The 18,395-nt window shown below is 40.5% G+C and overlaps 1 protein-coding gene across 8 annotated transcripts in view; it reads left to right on the top strand.

The window, feature by feature from the left end:
• The window catches only part of LOC125644326 (C2 calcium-dependent domain-containing protein 4C), a 31,884-nt gene extending 13,928 nt beyond the window's left edge, over positions 1-17,956 (top strand). For 6 of the 8 annotated variants that reach the window (XM_075133011.1, XM_075133010.1, XM_048868100.1 and 3 more), the window contains one exon: positions 4,780-6,307. In XM_075133011.1, coding sequence (XP_074989112.1) covers positions 4,857-6,137 — 1,281 coding nt within the window. In that variant the 5' untranslated portion in view covers positions 4,780-4,856 and the 3' untranslated portion in view covers positions 6,138-6,307. Of the gene's footprint in view, positions 1-4,779; positions 6,308-14,046; positions 14,091-14,637; positions 14,853-17,703 lie in introns of those variants that run through there. The other 2 variants (XM_075133012.1, XM_075133013.1) reach the window with 2 other exon arrangements.
• Positions 17,957-18,395: the final 439 nt, after the last annotated feature.

Here is an 18,395-nt window from a genome sequence, read left to right as displayed (position 1 = left end):
CAAGTCATTTTGTACCAATATTTCTGTTTCCAATGCTGCATATTTTATAAACAATTTAATACTGTGAAATGAGTTGTACATTTTTTTTTACCTCAGACAGTGATACAGGCCTTTGCACAGTGGTGCTTGCCCATGACTGATGCACCCACATATTGACTTATTGGGGCAGGAAAGGGACAAATGGAATACTGAAATGCTTGTTTCCAACATAGGTCGGCCTCTGTACACAGAGACAACTCATTCTTGCCTTTAAATCTGGGCTTTTACTTCCCAGGATTTTGGCAATAATTCTGGGCACGATATGATTTCCAAGATTTTGGAAAGGGCTCTTCCACTGCTCCATCTGTGATTGTCAAAAGAAAACAAGTAATCAGAAGAGACCATCTTGCCAGCTGTTCCGCAGCAGTGCAGTTAAAGTACGAATCTTACTACTCATTAGTGTTCTTAACTGGAGATGGGCTCAAAGCAGAACTCTAGGCCTTACCACCAACAGCTATTGGGCAATTCATATCTGGAGCTCAACTTTGTGACTGAAGCCCTTCTGGCTTAGAAATCAGGGGATATTCTGATGAGCTGATTTCCTATGAACACTCTCTTCTGTGAAGCATCAATGCATGCTGGATCCAGGCTGGCTACTGATCACAACGTGTTAATGTGGAATACTGGATTCATCCCTTGAGAGTCATCAGGGAACATTTTTACAGTTGCACTGCTGAGAATGTCACCCACACTGTGTTGATAACTAGGACAGAGTATTGAAAGTGAACAGAAAGAGAAAATAGGGAGGGACTTAAGAGAGCCTTTTAAGGGCATTCACATGGATAGAATAATTATAATGTTGTCCAATGGAGAATGTGAAATGGGCAATTAGAGATCTAAGCAGCAAAACACTTGGAGCGTGGAGGCTTAAATCCTTTGAGAAGGATTAACAGGAACATTATATCTTGTGGTTGATCTTGTTAAACGTGACTGCTAAACAGCAAATCCAGAACTGATGAAAGGCCTTTTGATTTAGCTACTTGAAAGATCATCAAATACTTTCAATTATGCCGCTTCAGTAGAACAGACAATTCTAAACCCTCTTTGAAAAGGGTGTTTCAAAAACATGATCCTGAAGATATGGCACAATCTGAACCATGGTGACATGCTCCAGGTGTTTGGGGTATGAATTAACATAATAGAGTCAATTGGAAATTAGTCAGTGTATGAGAACAAAGTGATTTTGATAGTTCAGGGATAACCTACCCTGTAAAAACAGATAGAAAATCCTCAGAAGCTGGTGAAGAATTAATAATGACTGTTATGAGTCCTGATATGAAGGAGCAAGTCACAGAGAAAGTCTAAGAAGATAGAATCAGAGACGACTGTGTTGAGCAGTCCATGTGTCCATGATAAATGCATCAGTCATCAGAGAATTAGAATGTGAGAATTAATTTTAAGCAGACAGTAAAATGTACAGTCATCAATATCTGTTAGCCCAAGTACAGACTCTACCTCTCATGACAAAATTTTCTCTTGTAATCACTTGGATGATGTACCAGTCATCTATGGACATGAACACCATTGTGACCAGCATCCCCTAGATCAGGCTTTCAAAGTGATTCAGAAATGAGAGGGACTGATGGGGCTGTGTTTTGCAGCCAAGCATTAATTGAATAAGGAGAGCTGCTGAATTGGCACATTCAGGGCAGGTTCAGGAGTCTGGGTTTCCTTTAGCTTCTGGCAATGCTTTCTTTCTTGAAGGATCACTGATTTGTCATTGGCTACAGTTTACTATAGAGACAGTTAAAGGCCTTTAAGTAAAAAAATAAAGATAAAAGCAGGATATGGCACAATTACAGCTGAACTTCAGGTTTTGTAAGTAGCCCAACAAAGGATGGCAAGATTCCATACGTCCCACGCATCACTCAACCTAAAGTGAAAAGGTGAATGAATTCTGTCTCTCCACAAAAGATCCTCCTTACTCAAGGCATTGATCAACTAGACAGTATCGCTATGGGGCAAGAAAGTGTTTCACCTAATAAAAAAAAGAACCACAACATTTTGGCAACTTTGCTCTAGCTTACTCTGAAACACACTCTTCTATGAAAGGTTCCTCTATTTTCCAAGGCTGACTGGAGTATGGGCAGTTGCCATATGGGGTACCATACTTGCTTATGGGTCATGCCAATGCCGATTCCAGATGATCCAGCAGCTCCAGCTCCTTATCTATGTGCTTCATAGCACAGTGCCCCTTTCTGATAGAGAAAGGCAGATTATTCAGGAGTGGCTAAAAACTCCCCAGATAAATCCTAAAAGCTGGCGTTATTCCAGAGAGCTAAGGCACCCTAGTGTTTTCTGAGATTATCTCTTGACAATGAATACCTGGCATGGCCATGGATACACATTACATAACTAAACAGGTATTAAGATTGATTCTCTTGTCACTTATGTTAATGTAAAACTGCAGTAACTCCATAACAATCAGTGACTACAGTATGTAAAATCAGTGAGAGAGAAGAATCATGTCCAGGACAGGGAGTTTTACAGCAAGTATCCCAGCACTTCATGGTTCAGACCTTCTAGTGTTCATCGAGTTTGGGACTAAAGCAGACACTGATCATAGACTCATAGAAGATTAGGGTTGGAAGAGACCTCAGGAGGTCATCTAGTCCAAACCCCTGCTCAAAGCAGGATCAACCCCAACTGATTGGGAACCTCGGATCAGAAGAGACTAAGCCCACTGGGTAACTTTCACTGAACTCCCCCCATCCATGGCAAATCCTATTTTGTGGGTTTCTGAAGGGCTCCAGCAGCACCTGAACTGTGCAGCATGTTCAGGGTTTCTGACAGCACTGACATTTCAATAGCCTTATGTACCACAAGCTAATGTCAGACACCTTCCTCGCTGCATGGGGAATCCTCATTCAGATTCTGACGCCTGTCACTTGTTGGTTGAGGCAGAAGAATAGCCAATGATATCACAAGTACTTTTGGGAAGTATACCATGGCCTAATTCCAGGGGATATCAGTTTTTCATAAGGCATAGTATATTTTAGAGTGATTGCCTTGTTGACATTGGGGCGAGTTAGCTCTCTGGAATAATGCCTCCTTCTTAGGATTTATCTGGGGAGTTTTAAGCCACTCCTGAATAATCTGCCTTTCTCTATCAGGAGCACTGTGCTAAGAAGCACATAGATAAGGTGGTGGAGCTGTTGGACCATCTGGAATCGGCATTTGGCATGACCAATAAGAAAGTATGGTACCCCATATGGCAACTGCCCAAACTCTGATCAGCCTTGGAAAATAGAGACACCATTCATAGAAGAGTGTGGTTCAGAGTGAACTGGAGCAAAGTTGCCAAAGTGTTCCACTGCAAATGTCCCTTGCACTGCAATCCCAACACTCCTTTTGGCAATTGCTGCCTGTGCCTATGCTGACCAGCAGTTACTTAGATAGAAAATATTAGAATGGTATTAAGTGGGTTTTTCTTTAAGTGGTTTTGAATTCAAGTTAGCAGCTGGATACTAAGTGGAAAGCCAACAAAAATATAACCAGCCATCTCTCCTTCCACAATTTGGAAACTACTGGGCTAAATTCTGGACCTCTGGGGTGGCTATTTGTGTCATTTCTGTTTATATGTAGTTTTTTTGCACTGGCAACAGCAATGAAATTCTGTGCTCTATTGCAATTTAGCCTTCCCTTTGATACTGGTTCCATCAGTACCAGTCATCTTGCCATTTCTCTCCTCTTACCTTCCCTAGGCACTTCGATAATCCAATTACTATTCTTTGCAGGAAGCCTCATCATTACTACATCCACTCCTTTTTACCATATTTCCTTTTATATTTGCTCTAGACATAGTCATACTGTCTTTTTAAAAAATGCAAGCAAATAAAAACAAACCTAAACCAGTTACACAGGAGGGGGTGTGCACTGGCTCTGAATGAGGCTCTTACATTGTGTAGCTGCAGCAGTAGATGAACTGACCTGCATGTAAACTCACTGGAAGCCTGTCTGAGGGTGGGGCTTGCAGGTTGTTGCTGTGGCATATAACATCATCATCTCGAGAGCGGCAATTGAGGATGTGTGCTGCCCAAAAGAGAGCAGGTTTCCACTGGTGATGGTCTACTTTGCTGCCCACTTCTGTCAGCCTTTATAAAGCAGAACCAGTTGTGTAGCTGAACTGCAGCAGAACTACAGTTTGAACATCTACTGCAGTGTCCCGTCTCAGTGGCATTAGCAGGGACTGTCTCACTGCATTTAAAGAATTAGAGGTAGGTACTCCTTAAATTGTACCACATGCACCCATTCTAACAGCACATCAGAACTGTCATTCGACTAGTATGCGTTAAGATTCAAGTTACGTGTATTGGAAGTCAAGTAGAGTGTTTACTTCTTCTTATAAATTAAAAAGCCAAAAGCTTTTAAGTGATGGCATTTGTTAAACACCATTTAGCAGCAGCCAAGTGATTGCTGCCATTTTGGACACAGAAAAGTCCTTCAACCAAGTTAGTGGTTCAGGAAAACTGACCTAAACTAGGGGCGCCTATCATGTCTCACCACTACAGAGGAAGGCTCCCTCATTAATTCTTTACATTTGTGATTTTGCTTCAATTCATTTAAAATTGCACTCAGGCTTTTTTTTTTTTTTTTTAAAGTCTCCTTCCCTAACTGTGAAGTCTGTAGCTGGTTCCTCCTGATGCAGTGTTTAATTCTGCCTCCCTCCGGACCATTAGTGGCTGCTGCCTTTTATGAAAAGCAGCAAGTGATCCTCATTTTACTTTTCCTGTGTTGCAGGTTCCAGTGAACAGCCTTTCTCCTAGGACAGATCTCTCCTCCTGTACGATAGCTGTGTGTATCACAAACTGTTCCTGATGTGGTGCCTGGAGAAACTCAGCAAGGCTTCAGAGCCAATCATGTTGGGAAAAGAAGGAGTTTGCTACTGGAATAGAGCTCAGAGGGCAATGGCTGCTTCTCCCAACATCTTAACCCCAGACAGGATTCCAGAATTCTGCATCCCATCCAGATTGATTAGTTCCCACTCTGCAAGGGATCCCAGCTCCCGCATCCAGTCCTATGCAGAGACCAACCTGTGCCCTCGTGAAACTGTTCATAACCCCAGTACACAGCTGCCACATATCCTCTCAACTGAAATTGCTAATAACTTCATTTCAGTGGAAGAAAGCACCAACTCAGACCCACAGTCACAGGCAGCACTTTCCCTCATCCATTTCCCCAAGGTGCAGACATCCTATGGATTTTGCACTTTGCTGGAGAGTCCCCATACCAGAAGAAAGGAGAGTATTTTCCACAATGACCCATGCAGTTGTTCTATGTCCTGTCTACTGTTGCTGCCAAGTTCCAGAATCTACCTCAAAGGAGTAGATTCCAGCATCATCAGCTCTACCACCACCAGACTCTCTTCTAGGCATCCACACTTGCCAAGACAAGACACTTGTGATTGTGATACTGCTTCTTCCACCGACTCTTCCCCTTTCACCTCCTCACTTCTCAAAAGATTCCTTCCCAGATCCTGCTTTTTATTTACAATCCAGAGCCCGGAGAGACTGCTCTGCAGGACTTTAAAGGCAGAAAGCAAATCCAGCATGTTAAGGGGAAACTCCTTATCCACAGATGAAGACAGCTCCACAGACAGCAGTCCCAATCCCAATAGGCGGTCTTTGGCAAGTTTATGTGAGTGCTCAAGCACACAAAGCTCTTCTGGGTCACAGTCAACCATCTTTCCCCAGGATTTTACTAATGGCAGAGAGAGACTTAGAAGTGTACGTACAGTATTTCTTGATAGAAGAGGAATCTTGAGACTGTTCTCTGACTTCTGTCCTGAAAGCAGAAGGTTGAGACTCCGTCTGATAAGTGCTGAAGGCTTATATGATGTATTTGTGGAACCTAAAAGGATTAACTGTTGCATCACCTTCTCTCTTGTGCCAGGGAAAGTTCAGAAACAAAGAAGCACTGTTATAAAGAGAAGCAGAAATCCCATCTTTAATGAGGACTTCTTCTTTGATGGTATTTCTAAGGATGATCTTCACAGACGATCAATCAAGATAAAAGCTGTGAATAAAGCATCTACTATGAAGAGAGATTATATTTTAGGTAAAATTGAACTTTGCTTATTGAGTATGGTGCCTATCTGAGGGGCACAGGAAAGCAATTAAGGCTAGTCTATTTTGAGCTAGGTAAATTTACTTTTGAATGTGTATTTTATGTGGCTATGTTACTTTCCCTTCTTATGTAATCTCTTTCTATTTTACAATTAATTGATGTTATTGTTAAATCATAATTGGCAAAGTTTTATTTTCAAGTACATCATGTGTAAGTGGCTGATATTAAGCAAGGTTTTGCCCCCCCACATATCAGTATTTAAATTCTACTATAGAGGGGACTTAAAATATCTCATTACCTTAATTTAAAGCAATTGCACGATCCTTTGAAATCCCCACAGCTGTGCGTTAAGTTTACAGGCGCTAATAGAAAACTGGAGTTTTTGTTATCATGTCAGACCATTGGCTTGTTTCAGAGTAACAGCCGTGTTAGTCTGTATTCGCAAAAAGAAAAGGAGTACTTGTGGCACCTTAGAGACTAACCAATTTATTTGAGCATGAGCTTTCGTGAGCTACAGCTCACTTCATCAGATGCATCAACCATTGGCTTGTTACCCATGCTGCTGATATGGAAGTTAGTTGCATGTATTTGCCAACACGGATTTTCAACAGAGGAAAGAAACTTCCTATTTAAAAAGCAGTGCATTCGTTCACAATTAGGTAAGAGGTACTAAGTGTTGGACATGACTTTAGATATAGTTTGGGAGTTTGCAGCAATAGACATTTACATGTGTGATTTTTAGAGAAAATTTATCATATACACGTCAATGACAACTTAATCTATTTTCATTTGCCCAAGAGATTTCATATGTTTGAAAGACGCTAACTTGTCTCAGGAAAATTCTTTAAGTGCCAGGTTATAGAATGAGCATGTTGTTAATCTATAACATTACTTACAACAATGCTTCACTGCTGCCACTTGAGTATATATACACATCAATTAATACTTGCAGTTACCACAATAGGGTCCTAGCTATTAATACTTTAAATGCATCAAGGAGAAATTTCATGTGATGTACTCATTTGATGTAAAAGGGATGGCACTTTATTTAACTTAAGGGGAATATTTTACAGGTTTATTTTTTGGCTACCATTTAACCAAGAAAAACTATTTTAATACAGTATATTCAGTGTGGTTGCATGTGCGCCTCATTTTCATGAAGAAATATTTAATTTTTCTTTACCTAGATTCATTTGTAACTGACGGTGAATTTTGACAGTGTAAGGACTGCATCACTGGCCAACATTATAAGCAAAATGTTTACAGAAGGTCTTTGGTACTTGATAATTGTAAATTAAGGCAGAGAACATTTGTGGCACAACTTAATTGCTGTTAACTAGGAAATTGCACCATTGGTAAACTGGTATATTGACAGTTTTTTAATAACTCCAAAAATCCCAATTTCTTACTTTAAAGTTCATGCTCACATGATCAAGTGTTTAATGCCACCCTGGTTGTACTTCGGATTTATTTGAATATGATACTACCAAGGAGTTTCTTCAGGGCTTCCAGAAAAGGTAATTTCTTCAACCCTAATCGTTTGAGTATGGGCTATAGAGCTCTAGAATCATAGTTTTTGTCTATTGGAATGGGAATGTGGTCCATTAACTTCATTAGCATGCTTCCAGCAGCATTCTAAGCCTCTTGTTGGAGAAGGCACATAAAACCCTAATACCTGGAGACTTGTTCTCTGATGCATCTAGGGGAAAATGGCTTTCAGTGGCAACCTGGTGGTAGTGAGCTCCTGCCCTGAAGAATGATTTGATTACCCCACCTGATGTTTAAGCTTTGTAAATGCCTCCATCCTGGTTCGCATGAGCCTGAGCCTGACCACCCTGTATGGCGGTGCACAAAAGTGTGTTAGCATCGGTGATCTTGACAGCCACAGCAGAAACCACAAAGGCTCTTGCCGTTGCATGTATGAGAACCACCTCAGTAATTAACACCTGCTGGGTTCTCTCAAGATTGACTCTAACCATACAGGGGTGAAAAAAGAAAGCAACCACCTTTACACAGAGTCTGGCCAAGATACAAGATAGGTAAAAATGAGGGTAATTTACTTCGGAGATGTTGCCCTTGCTGTTAGATAGATAGTGAATAGGTTAGGGCTATAACACAATTAGCCATTCCAATAATTAAATAATTACAGTGAATCCTACTGGTCCATACCAGATTTAATCCAAGTATCTCTTCATTTTCCCATCAGAACCACACCCTTTGGTTACTAGTCCTTCCCCACACAAGGATCCTGAAGACTATAAGCGTTGTCTGTGGTGCATGTCTCCGATTTGACCTTCAGACTCTCCCCACAATTTGGCGTCTGTCCTTTTGAACTAGCAACTGTTGTGGTGCCTAGGCTGAGCTTTCCATCAGCATCTTCCATACTTATCCCACATTGTTTTTCACTTAACAGGCTGCTTATATACCTTTAACTGAGTACTTGCCTTTCCTTTCCTTTCACAGGGTTGGTATGCACACCCTCCTTCTCTCTCCTCTGGCCAAACAGTTGCCTCTCTCACTCTGCCTGTTTTTGCTCACCCAAAATAGCTCTGTACTAATTCATTCTCAAAACAATCTAACTGGCCAGGAAGAACAGAGGAAGTTGTCTATCATGTCATCCTCTGATCTGTTCCAAAACTGAAGCAACTCAGCCCCCTGCTGGAAACATTATAATGGTCCTTTCAGTGGTGTACAGGAGTATGCAGTACAAGTGATTTTTCTTAGGAGTTGTTATGAGTTAGCTTTTTGTCTTCCTGTTTCCTTTTCTAGCTGCAAATAACTAAGAGATTTCCATCCTATAATGAAAAGGAAAAATGCTGCTCTTGTGTGTAATTGATCGTTTTATTCTCATTTTCTTCTGTTCTCCACCCTGATAGACTTCCACGGGGAGAGAGAAACATCAAATCCATGCTCTATCAAGGAGATCTGAGAGCAGACTTAGTTTTGTTCCGGAATTTCTTCATTCCTTCCCATTCAGCCTTGGAGATACACAAACTTACAATAAAAAGCAGTGGGTCTCACCATTATCATACCTTCCTACTCACAGCTTTCACCACCACACATTTCAAATATTCCAACTAGGCAGAACATTAATATCTTATCTTCAAACCCCAGAAACATATGTGGGTAAACAATGTGTGTTGCTGAATTATGAAGATAACATAGTTATGTTCTGCCTAGCTGGAATGTTCAAAATATGTGGTAGTAAGAGATATGAGTGGGCAAAGTTAGACACTGTGCCAATGAGGTAGGAGAAAGTGGCTAGTCTAGTGCATGAGACAAAGGAGTACTTTCCTTCAGCCCAGATTCGCCATCTTTGTTCATCAGTCCTTTTGGCTATATTATGACACAAACTGGTTTCTGAACACAGCTTAAGGGGATGTATTATGTTGCCTTGCCTCTTTGACATAACAACTACATGCCACAAAATATTAGTTATCAGAAAGCAAGCTGCTAACACTTTTGAAATAAGCCACTGCACCCACAAAGAACAGAAGCCTGAAAGTCAATCCCTAAATGCATATTATATATGTGAAAACATGTAGATGAACAGGATGAGGAAGAAAGCTGCACAAAAGTAAAGGCAGATATTTATCTTCATTTCACTAATTCCAGGTCCTCAGCAATATCACATATTTTGACTCAAATGTTATTTCATCTTCCACTCTCAATTTGTCCTGTTTTGCTTTTGTCTTTATTTTATGAATCATTTGATTCCAATCAAGGAAAGTTCATATTTCCGTTATATTGCATCCTACAGTTTCAAGAGGAGAGAAAAAGATATATGTTAAGTCAAAGGCCCTGGTGGCAAAAGGAGTAAATAGTGTTGAGAGTTTGTTTGGACCCTGCCACATCCCGAAACACCACATACAAAAAATTATTCAGTGGTGATCTGTGCGTTTAATAATTTTAATATATAGCCCACCTGAGAACAACAGCAAGCATCAGTGTACCCCACAACTTGATCTGAGTTTACAAACCAAAAGAAGCTTTGATATCTTCTGTAACCAAAGCCATTCAATGTCTTGAATGTATCTATTGAGAAAGATGTACAGTGAAAGAAACAAGACACCTGTAAATTCCTTCACTGTTGCCTGCAGTTTATTACAGGAATTTAATAGGCTTTTTGTGTAAAAAAAACCCCAAGCAAAGCTAAGTTATGTATTTAAAGATCTCACCATCTTTCTTTTTATCACCCTTTAAATCAACACCTGGAGTAAGCCTGCAGCTGCACTGGGTAATATAAGTTTACCATCCCAGGTCTTACATGGAAAATCCCTCACCCACTTGTCGAACAAAAGTCCCAGTAGTTTGAAGGTGTAACCCATAATAGCCCAGGACATTCCTTCCTGAGCTCGATTAAAAGGTTCTCACAGTAACAGCTACTGCTTTTATTTATTTTTCCAACTCACAATCAGCCAAGATTGTTTCCATTCATGCAATAATAGGTCTCCAAGTTGCCCTTCAAAGTTTATCCTATTTCAAAGTTTATCATATTTCAGTTTCCACAAGGGACAAATAATGTTATCACTGAACCTGCGGTAGCTCTGACGCTGATCCTGGGTATAGGTCTTACCCGGATTCTCGAGGGCGGGGAGGGTAAACTGTTGTGTGAACGTAAACAACAGTTATCCCACAAGTAAGGTATTAGAACATTAGAGCTAGGCATCATCTAACACTACCTTTGGTTTCACTGAATACTTCAGTGCTGACCTGAAACATCTGCATTCTAATTATTTACTTTTATATCTACTGAGAACAATTTCTAGGATTGAGCACTTCAAGTGAAAAACCCGTGTATCACAACTTTCACTCTGCAGGCCCGATCCTTCCCTCATCTCTCTATTACTAAGCCTTCTTCTGCTTGCCTTTGGAATTCAGTTACCTGTAGAACACCACTCCAGGTTTCATCCAGAGATTATTAGAACCCCCTAAAAGCAAGCGTTTGTCAGAAATATTGACACAGCTTTAGCGTAATCTAGTCAAGGCTTTATGGAGTTTGGAAATGATAATAGTTATAGTTAGCTCAAATTGTTTCATTTTACTTGGACAATAATTTTGACACTCAGATTGTACCCAACCCCACCAAAAAAAATCCAATGAGTTTAACTTCAGTTCAACAGTACAATTTTGCTGATTTATAAAGTGTCCAATGAGTTTAATAGGTCTTGGGCTAACCAACTCTACAATCTTTTTTTCTGAGATGGAAAGGCATCCTTCACTGAAACACCACAAATGAAGCACAGGGTTCAACTACTGGGGCAAGGCTTTTACTTTTGCCCTGAGATGCAAAAATCAATTCTCATCTTACCCCATATGTCATTGAGGTGAACTTTTTTCTCTCAGATCTACATGGCAGTTGGGGACCCTGTATTCTTCCAAGCTTATCACCTCTTTTATGCCAGAGATGAAATAGTCATCTTGTCTTCTGGACTCTTGGAACTACATTTTCAAATGTGTTAAATGACCTTCAAAGGGGTCTGGTTTTCAGAGAGTGCTAAGCACTGACACTCTGAAAGTCTGACCCCTTTTACAGGTCTCATGTTGTACAGCTGGAAAGAGAGGCACCCAGAATCACCAGTCACCTTTGGCTATTTTAGCCTTGCAGGTGGTGAGGCAGAGCCATGAAACCCGGGACTGCTTAAAAAATTTGGATCCCAGCCCTGAAGAAGAGCTCAGTGTGGCTCAAAAGCTAATCTATCTCACCAACAGAAGTTGGTCAAATACCTCACCCGCCTTGTCTCTCTAATGTCCTGGGACTGACACAGCTATACTACACTGCTTACTAAAAACTGGGGGACAGGTTTCTTGTAATAAACTCTTTGGCAGAAACTTAATCATTATAAGAATGCCAACTTTTGGAGCAGGTTACTGAAGCGGAGGACAGGAACACTAGATAAATAGAAATAATTTAACTTTTGTCCCTACCTACAGAGCTCCCCTGGGAAGTTGCCAGAAACCACATGCAATGCACTGACAATACAACTTCCAGGGCTTAGCTGTATTATTTCCCCTCTACAACTTCTGGAGTTTCACATTTCTCTGCAGATATGTTGTTAACACAACTTGTCACCTTTTTATATAGAAGCTGTTTTGACAACAACACCTTACCCTGGTCTGATGTTGCAATGTGACCAAACCATGGGCTTGTTCAATGTGACTGGAATAGGAATGCTGCTTCTTTGACCAGAAATCTTTATTGTGAACATTCCACATGGAAAGGAACAGCCATACATTATGGACTGAACCGTTACCTTACATGAAGAAGTTGACGTTCACACTTTTGCTCTGCACATTTATTGAAAATATTTATCTTGTTCTCACTGCATTTTATAGTCACAGAGCTTGAATCTAGCTACAGATACATCTGAGTTCTCTGCTGGGAGATCCCCATTTAACTGATGGTATCACCTTCCCTGTTGCCTTTAGGACAAGAGCGTAAGGAGTCCTTGATTCTTTTTAGCTGGTAGATCCTCACCTACAATTACTTGCAGGCATTAAGTTACTATAACAATAGTGGATCAAATACTATCCTACCACTCTCTCCACATATTGGTTCTCATTAACTATTGTGGCCTTCAGAGCAATTTCCCTCTCTCTTCTTGAGGATGCCTGCTGGTGGCAGGAGAAGGAGAACTACAGCTGTAAAGCTTATAGATTCCACCTTCCAGATTATAGCCTGCCCAGGTAGCTCTAGTAGTAATGGCAGCTGCCTGATCTAGACTCAGTGATTTGCAAAGGGTGTTTGTGTACTGACCTATACTCATTGAGCCTGTTCTGCAACTCAGTGCAGTTTGGGTCAATAAAAGACTGGTTTATGTATTTAGGTTTCTGCCATAGGCCTGCCTTTCTCTCAAAACCATCAATCTACTGTATACTCAAACTGTGTAGCCTGGAAAGGCAGAAAAGTTTGTGGGTAGGGTCTCCATGTATAGCCCAGTCTCTTACATTAAGTAAGGAAACACTATTTACGATACTGCACGAAAGTAATGACAGAGAAAAACCAAGGATCTGTTAAAAAAAATGGTTGCTCAGTAGAAGGTTGAATTAGGCAGTTGAGCAACTAGGAATGAAGAGCCTCTGGTTTCAGTACAGTCAGTTCTTTATTTCTGACAGCACTGAAGCATATGTACCAAAAGCAAACACTGCTGCTGTTGCTATGACAAGAAAGTACTCTCTTGAATATTAAACAAAAACCACACATGAATAAAGGGCTCACATGGTCCATTGCAGGAGTCCATACAAGTATCTTTAATAACCTAGGCCATTTAAAATATAGGGTTTTGGATAGTGTACCTGAAGAAAGCTAATAATCCAAGGCCCTGATTCTGTGCTGTCTTCCACCAGTTCACACCCCTGCACCTGAGCAATATCCCTATGCTATGATGAGGCTTTTCATGTAAGTGGGACTGTGCAGTAGTGCAAGGGTTCATCCAGTGGATTCCAATATAGCATCAAGTCCCAAGTGTTCTTTAATATATCTGCAAAAAGAAAAGGAGTACTTGTGGCACCTTAGAGACGAACAAATTTATTTGAGCATAAGCTTTCGTGAGCTACAGCTCACTTCAATCTCCCCACTGTATTTTCCACTGAATGCACCCAATGAAGTGAGCTGTAGCTCACGAAAGCTTATGCTCAAATAAATTTGTTCGTCTCTAAGGTACCACAAGTACTCCTTTTCTTTTTGCGAATACAGACTAACACGGCTGCTACTCTGAAACCTTTAATATATTTATTACCTAAAGTATTAGAGTGTGGTGCATGGACGTTGCTGTTTTTAATTGTATCCCCTGCTTTACATAAAGCTTAACAGACAAGTTTTGTAGTTGAAATCCCCTCCTCTATCTACATTTTAATGATGCTACAGGACACTTACCATATGAGAAAGTTATCACCTCACTACTACTTTCATTACCCCTAAATAATTTGTTACCTAAACAGGTGGGCCTGGATGACTCAGCATATTGGTAGTGAGACAGACGAAGGTAGGTTACTGGTTTAAATCAAACCCAGGTTAGTAATGACTAAGTTGGTTAATGCTTGTGTACATGCTATTGTTGTTATGCTTAGCACAAATGTCAAGGTCTATTTATGTCATATAGAACTGAATAGCTCTTACCTTAGAGGAGGCTCCTATGGCTCTTACCTTAGAGGAGGCTCAAGGCAGTGTAGGAAATGCATAGTGCTGTTGCCCATGGTGCCCTTGCCTGTGGTGAAATAGCATAAGTCTTCAAGGCTGTCATTCCTACATCTACAACCAGTAATAAATGTAAGAATATGTCAAGGCTGGATATTCTAGTGTTTTGGAGCTGCACCTGTTTATCTCCTTGTGTCCTATTTTCCACACAGATTGGCAAATACTCTTATCTAGTATTCTACCCTTCAGATTTAAAATTTGTCCCAATCAGGATTTTGGTTACGACAGTATGGTAGGATTCTTCTGAGCTGGCTGTACGGGGGTAGCACTAAGTCCTTATTTGTGTTTTTAATGTATCCTGTAACTCTAATCCTCCTCTCTTTCAAACTACGCAGACTGATGATCTGGGCTGGATTTAAATGAAAGAACAGACAGCACATCAAGCAACGACAACACCACATTACCCCTTGAAGTGAGAAGAGGTTTAAAAAGGTGTTTAGGATTAATGGTACTAAAACCAACCCATTTCCTGATAGCCATTTATTCCTTTGGTCTTGGTCTATGGCTGTTCGGAGAGCTCAGCTATTCTGGCATACTTCTTCTGAAACTGGTAAGAAGCAGCAGGTTGGCCTTGCTTCCACTAAATTTGCTAGCTCCAATGCATTCCTCAGTATCTTGTCTCTTGGGGCGGGGAAACTAAAATACTAGAGAGAGACACCCACCCACCCTTTAGACTAAAAAAGCATCAGGTGAAATTGAGTCACTATCTCTGCAAATGAGTCACTGGAACCGCAGCCACTTCCATGATCAGAGAATTTGGACCAAGAACTGCATCTGAGCACCAATTTCCGTTCAATTTACACATAGCTACATCACTGGCAATGTAGGTTCTTCATTGTGTATTCTGATAGAACAAATTAGAACTGATTTCCCATGAAGTTTTACATTAAAAGGACAGAGTCTGTAAGAGTATATATACTTCTTGTGTACTGCCTTCAGTCAATTGCTTTTACCCACAGAGTCAAAATTATGCTGGAAGGAAAATATTGAACAGATGGACATGTTTACTAGTAATCTGAATTGTGTGCAGAAGCACCACTTGCCACATTTCTAGGAACTGGCATAGCCAGAGAAGGATAAAAGCTTATTACAATGAATAACTGCATTAGTCAGCTCAGTTGTAACCAACTTGGTCAGATGATCAGTGGAAAAACAGTCTTTCCTTTTTTTAAATAAATTTCACTTTTTGCTATTATTGGTAGTAAAATGCAAGAATTGAGTTTAAGATAGAATAGAATATATAGTATAAAATATACTTTGTAAACTGAGGGGGTTTTTCCCCCTTTTTTTTATTACAGTGTTACAACTAGCTACATATCAAAGAATTAGCTTTACCTATCATTAATTTGTCCTCAGATTGGTGCCTTTGAGCATGGCAAGTTGGGTTTGTTACACAAGAACAACATTTAAGATGTGGCTTCTGACCATAGCTAGCCATACTATATTAGGCTATAATCTAAGAAAAGTAGGACTCAGACTGGCCACTGTTTGGATGGGAGCCCTTAGAAGTAAACCAAAGCACAACAGGAAAATGTACTAGTGATTTAGCAAGTAGCTTTCTTCCTACCCAGGTGAGTAATATCATATCAATTTAAGAGCATGCTGGGTTCTAATTAAGTGGTACTAGGGTGACCAGTTGTCCCAATTTTACAGGGACAGTCCCGATTTTTGGGTCTTTTTCTTATATAGGCTCCTATTACTCCTCACCCCCATCCCAATTTTTCACATTTGCTGTCTGATCACCTTAAGTGGCACTGCTTCCAGATCACTTCTAAATGGTGGTCTATCTAAAAGTAAGCATGCACACACATCCCCACAAATCAATTGCTTAATGACTACAATACATGTAGTGTCCTGCTGATATTTCATCTTGGATAGTTGTATTCTATAGTTTTAGTTTAACAGCTCTTTAATGAACTGTTACCATATTGAATGGCTGCCTGTAATGGGGGCCCTTAACCCTGAAACACGCCCATGGCAGCCTGGTGCAGCACTGCAATTATGTCTGCCTCAGTTTCTCCTACTGGCCTTTCAATAAGTCCAATGAGGACTATGTATATTGAACAGTGTCCCTTCAAGGATCTAGTTATTTAACCCAAAGGCAGAACATTATACAAATAGGCTTCCACTCCAGCATCCTAGCTAGGCAGGGAAGGGGCTGTATTAACTTTAGTCTGTCAACCCCACTTCTGTCCAGGCCCCTTAACACAGAACCCCTTTCAGGAGAAGGGCCTCTTGTCCTTATCTGGGAATGGGTCTCTCTGCTTGAGTCAAGGTCCACGAAGAGTTCACACCATGACAATTCTTCTTAGGAAAGCATATCATTTCTTTGGTCTAGGGTTGCTGCTGCCTGGTGAAGTCTTTCCATTGGGACCAGGTTTCTCTGAAACTTGGCATTCACAGCTCTGTCCTTTAGGAGCCTCTCACCTCTGTTCTCTAGGGAGACCCCCTAGGAGTAGCTTCCTAGTCAGTTCCCCTGAGATATTCTTTCCCCACCTACTTTCTCCCTGGGTTTTCTCCTCCCTGAGCTTATATAACCCTTTAAAAGGCCCAGGTATTCCTTCGCTAATTAACTACTCCCCAGATACTTAGGCAATCAATTATCCCAAGATGGATATCTGCTGGCTTATTCTCTTTAGCAGAGCTTGTTACAAGTATGCTGAGAGTCTTAAGGGGCCAGCTACTCTCTGGCACTGCCGTCTTCACTATATTTCAATGGCTGGCAAAATAGCTATTTGTATGCCGTAGAACTTCAGGATTATGAACTGACCCATCAACCACACTTGTCATTTGGACCCGGAAATACACAATCAGGCAGCAGCAGAGATAAAAAAATAAAATAAAAAAAGTAAATACAGTACAGTACCGTGTTAAAGGTAAACTACTAAAAAAAAGTAAGGGAAAGTTTAAAAAAAGATTCGACAAGAAAACTTTTCTGTGCTTGTTTCATTTAAATTAAGACGGTTAAAAGCAGCCTTTTTCTTCTACCGAGTAAAGTTTCAGAGCTGTATTAAGCCAATCTTCAGTTGTAAACTTTTGAAAGAACCACCATAATGTTTTGTTCAGAGTTACAGAACTTTCAGTTACAAACAACCTCCACTCTGAGGTTTTAATAAAAAGAAGGCTAGATTTGTTAGTATTAAATACTATTCATATTTCTTTTGAATCTTGCATTTATATTTGCACATTTTTAGAGGGGTAAGCAAGGCAGGGAGATGTTGAGGGATGAAGAGTGACGTGGTAGCAAAGTGTTCCTTTCCAGGGTGGCTTTATTTAAGAGACAGAATATTTGGCACATTTATGCAGCATTAGCAGGACTTTATTTTAACTTGTTCAATCTCAACTCTTACGAACACTTTTTATTCAGTAATATATTTGCCTTTCTGCATTGTTTCCAACAGCACTTCACACTTGGTAATTTGATTTGTAGTTTATCCAGCCATCAATCTCACTGGAGATACCACATCAACTGATGAACTTTTTGATCAGATTGGCTAAAAGAAATCCTGCTCTGCTGCCAGGAAAGAATAAAAACATCTTCTCTCATCAGGAAGCAGATCAATGGCTTCTTTGAAAGCAAAGGAATAACTCCTGAATTGCTCAAGTGCGGAGAAATGTGATGTAATTTATGTAATAAAGGTAATTTGAGAGTTTGCCTCTTCTCTGGAGACTGATCAGGAACTGCGTTTCATTGGGAGTCTGCATTAGATGTGTAATTAGCTATCAATGAAAAAGAGTGACCACTAACTAGACAGGTTTCAGAGTAACAGCCGTGTTAGTCTGTATTCGCAAAAAGAAAAGGAGTACTTGTGGCACCTTAGAGACTAACCAATTTATTTGAGCATGAGCTTTCGTGAGCTACAGCTCACTTCATCGGATGCATACCGTGGAAACTGCAGAAGACATTATATACACAGAGACCATGAAACAATACCTCCTCCCACCCCACTCTCCTGCTGGTAATAGCTTATCTAAAGTGATCATCAAGTTGGGCCATTTCCAGCACAAATCCAGGTTTTCTCACCCTCCGCCCCCCCACACACAAACTCACTCTCCTGCTGGTAATAGCCCATCCAAAGTGACCACTGTCTTT

The sequence above is a fragment of the Caretta caretta genome, chromosome 10, assembly GCF_965140235.1.
Source record: "Caretta caretta isolate rCarCar2 chromosome 10, rCarCar1.hap1, whole genome shotgun sequence".
In the NCBI taxonomy this organism is placed as follows: Eukaryota; Metazoa; Chordata; order Testudines; family Cheloniidae; genus Caretta; species Caretta caretta.
This window is presented reverse-complemented; position numbering and strand designations above follow the sequence as displayed.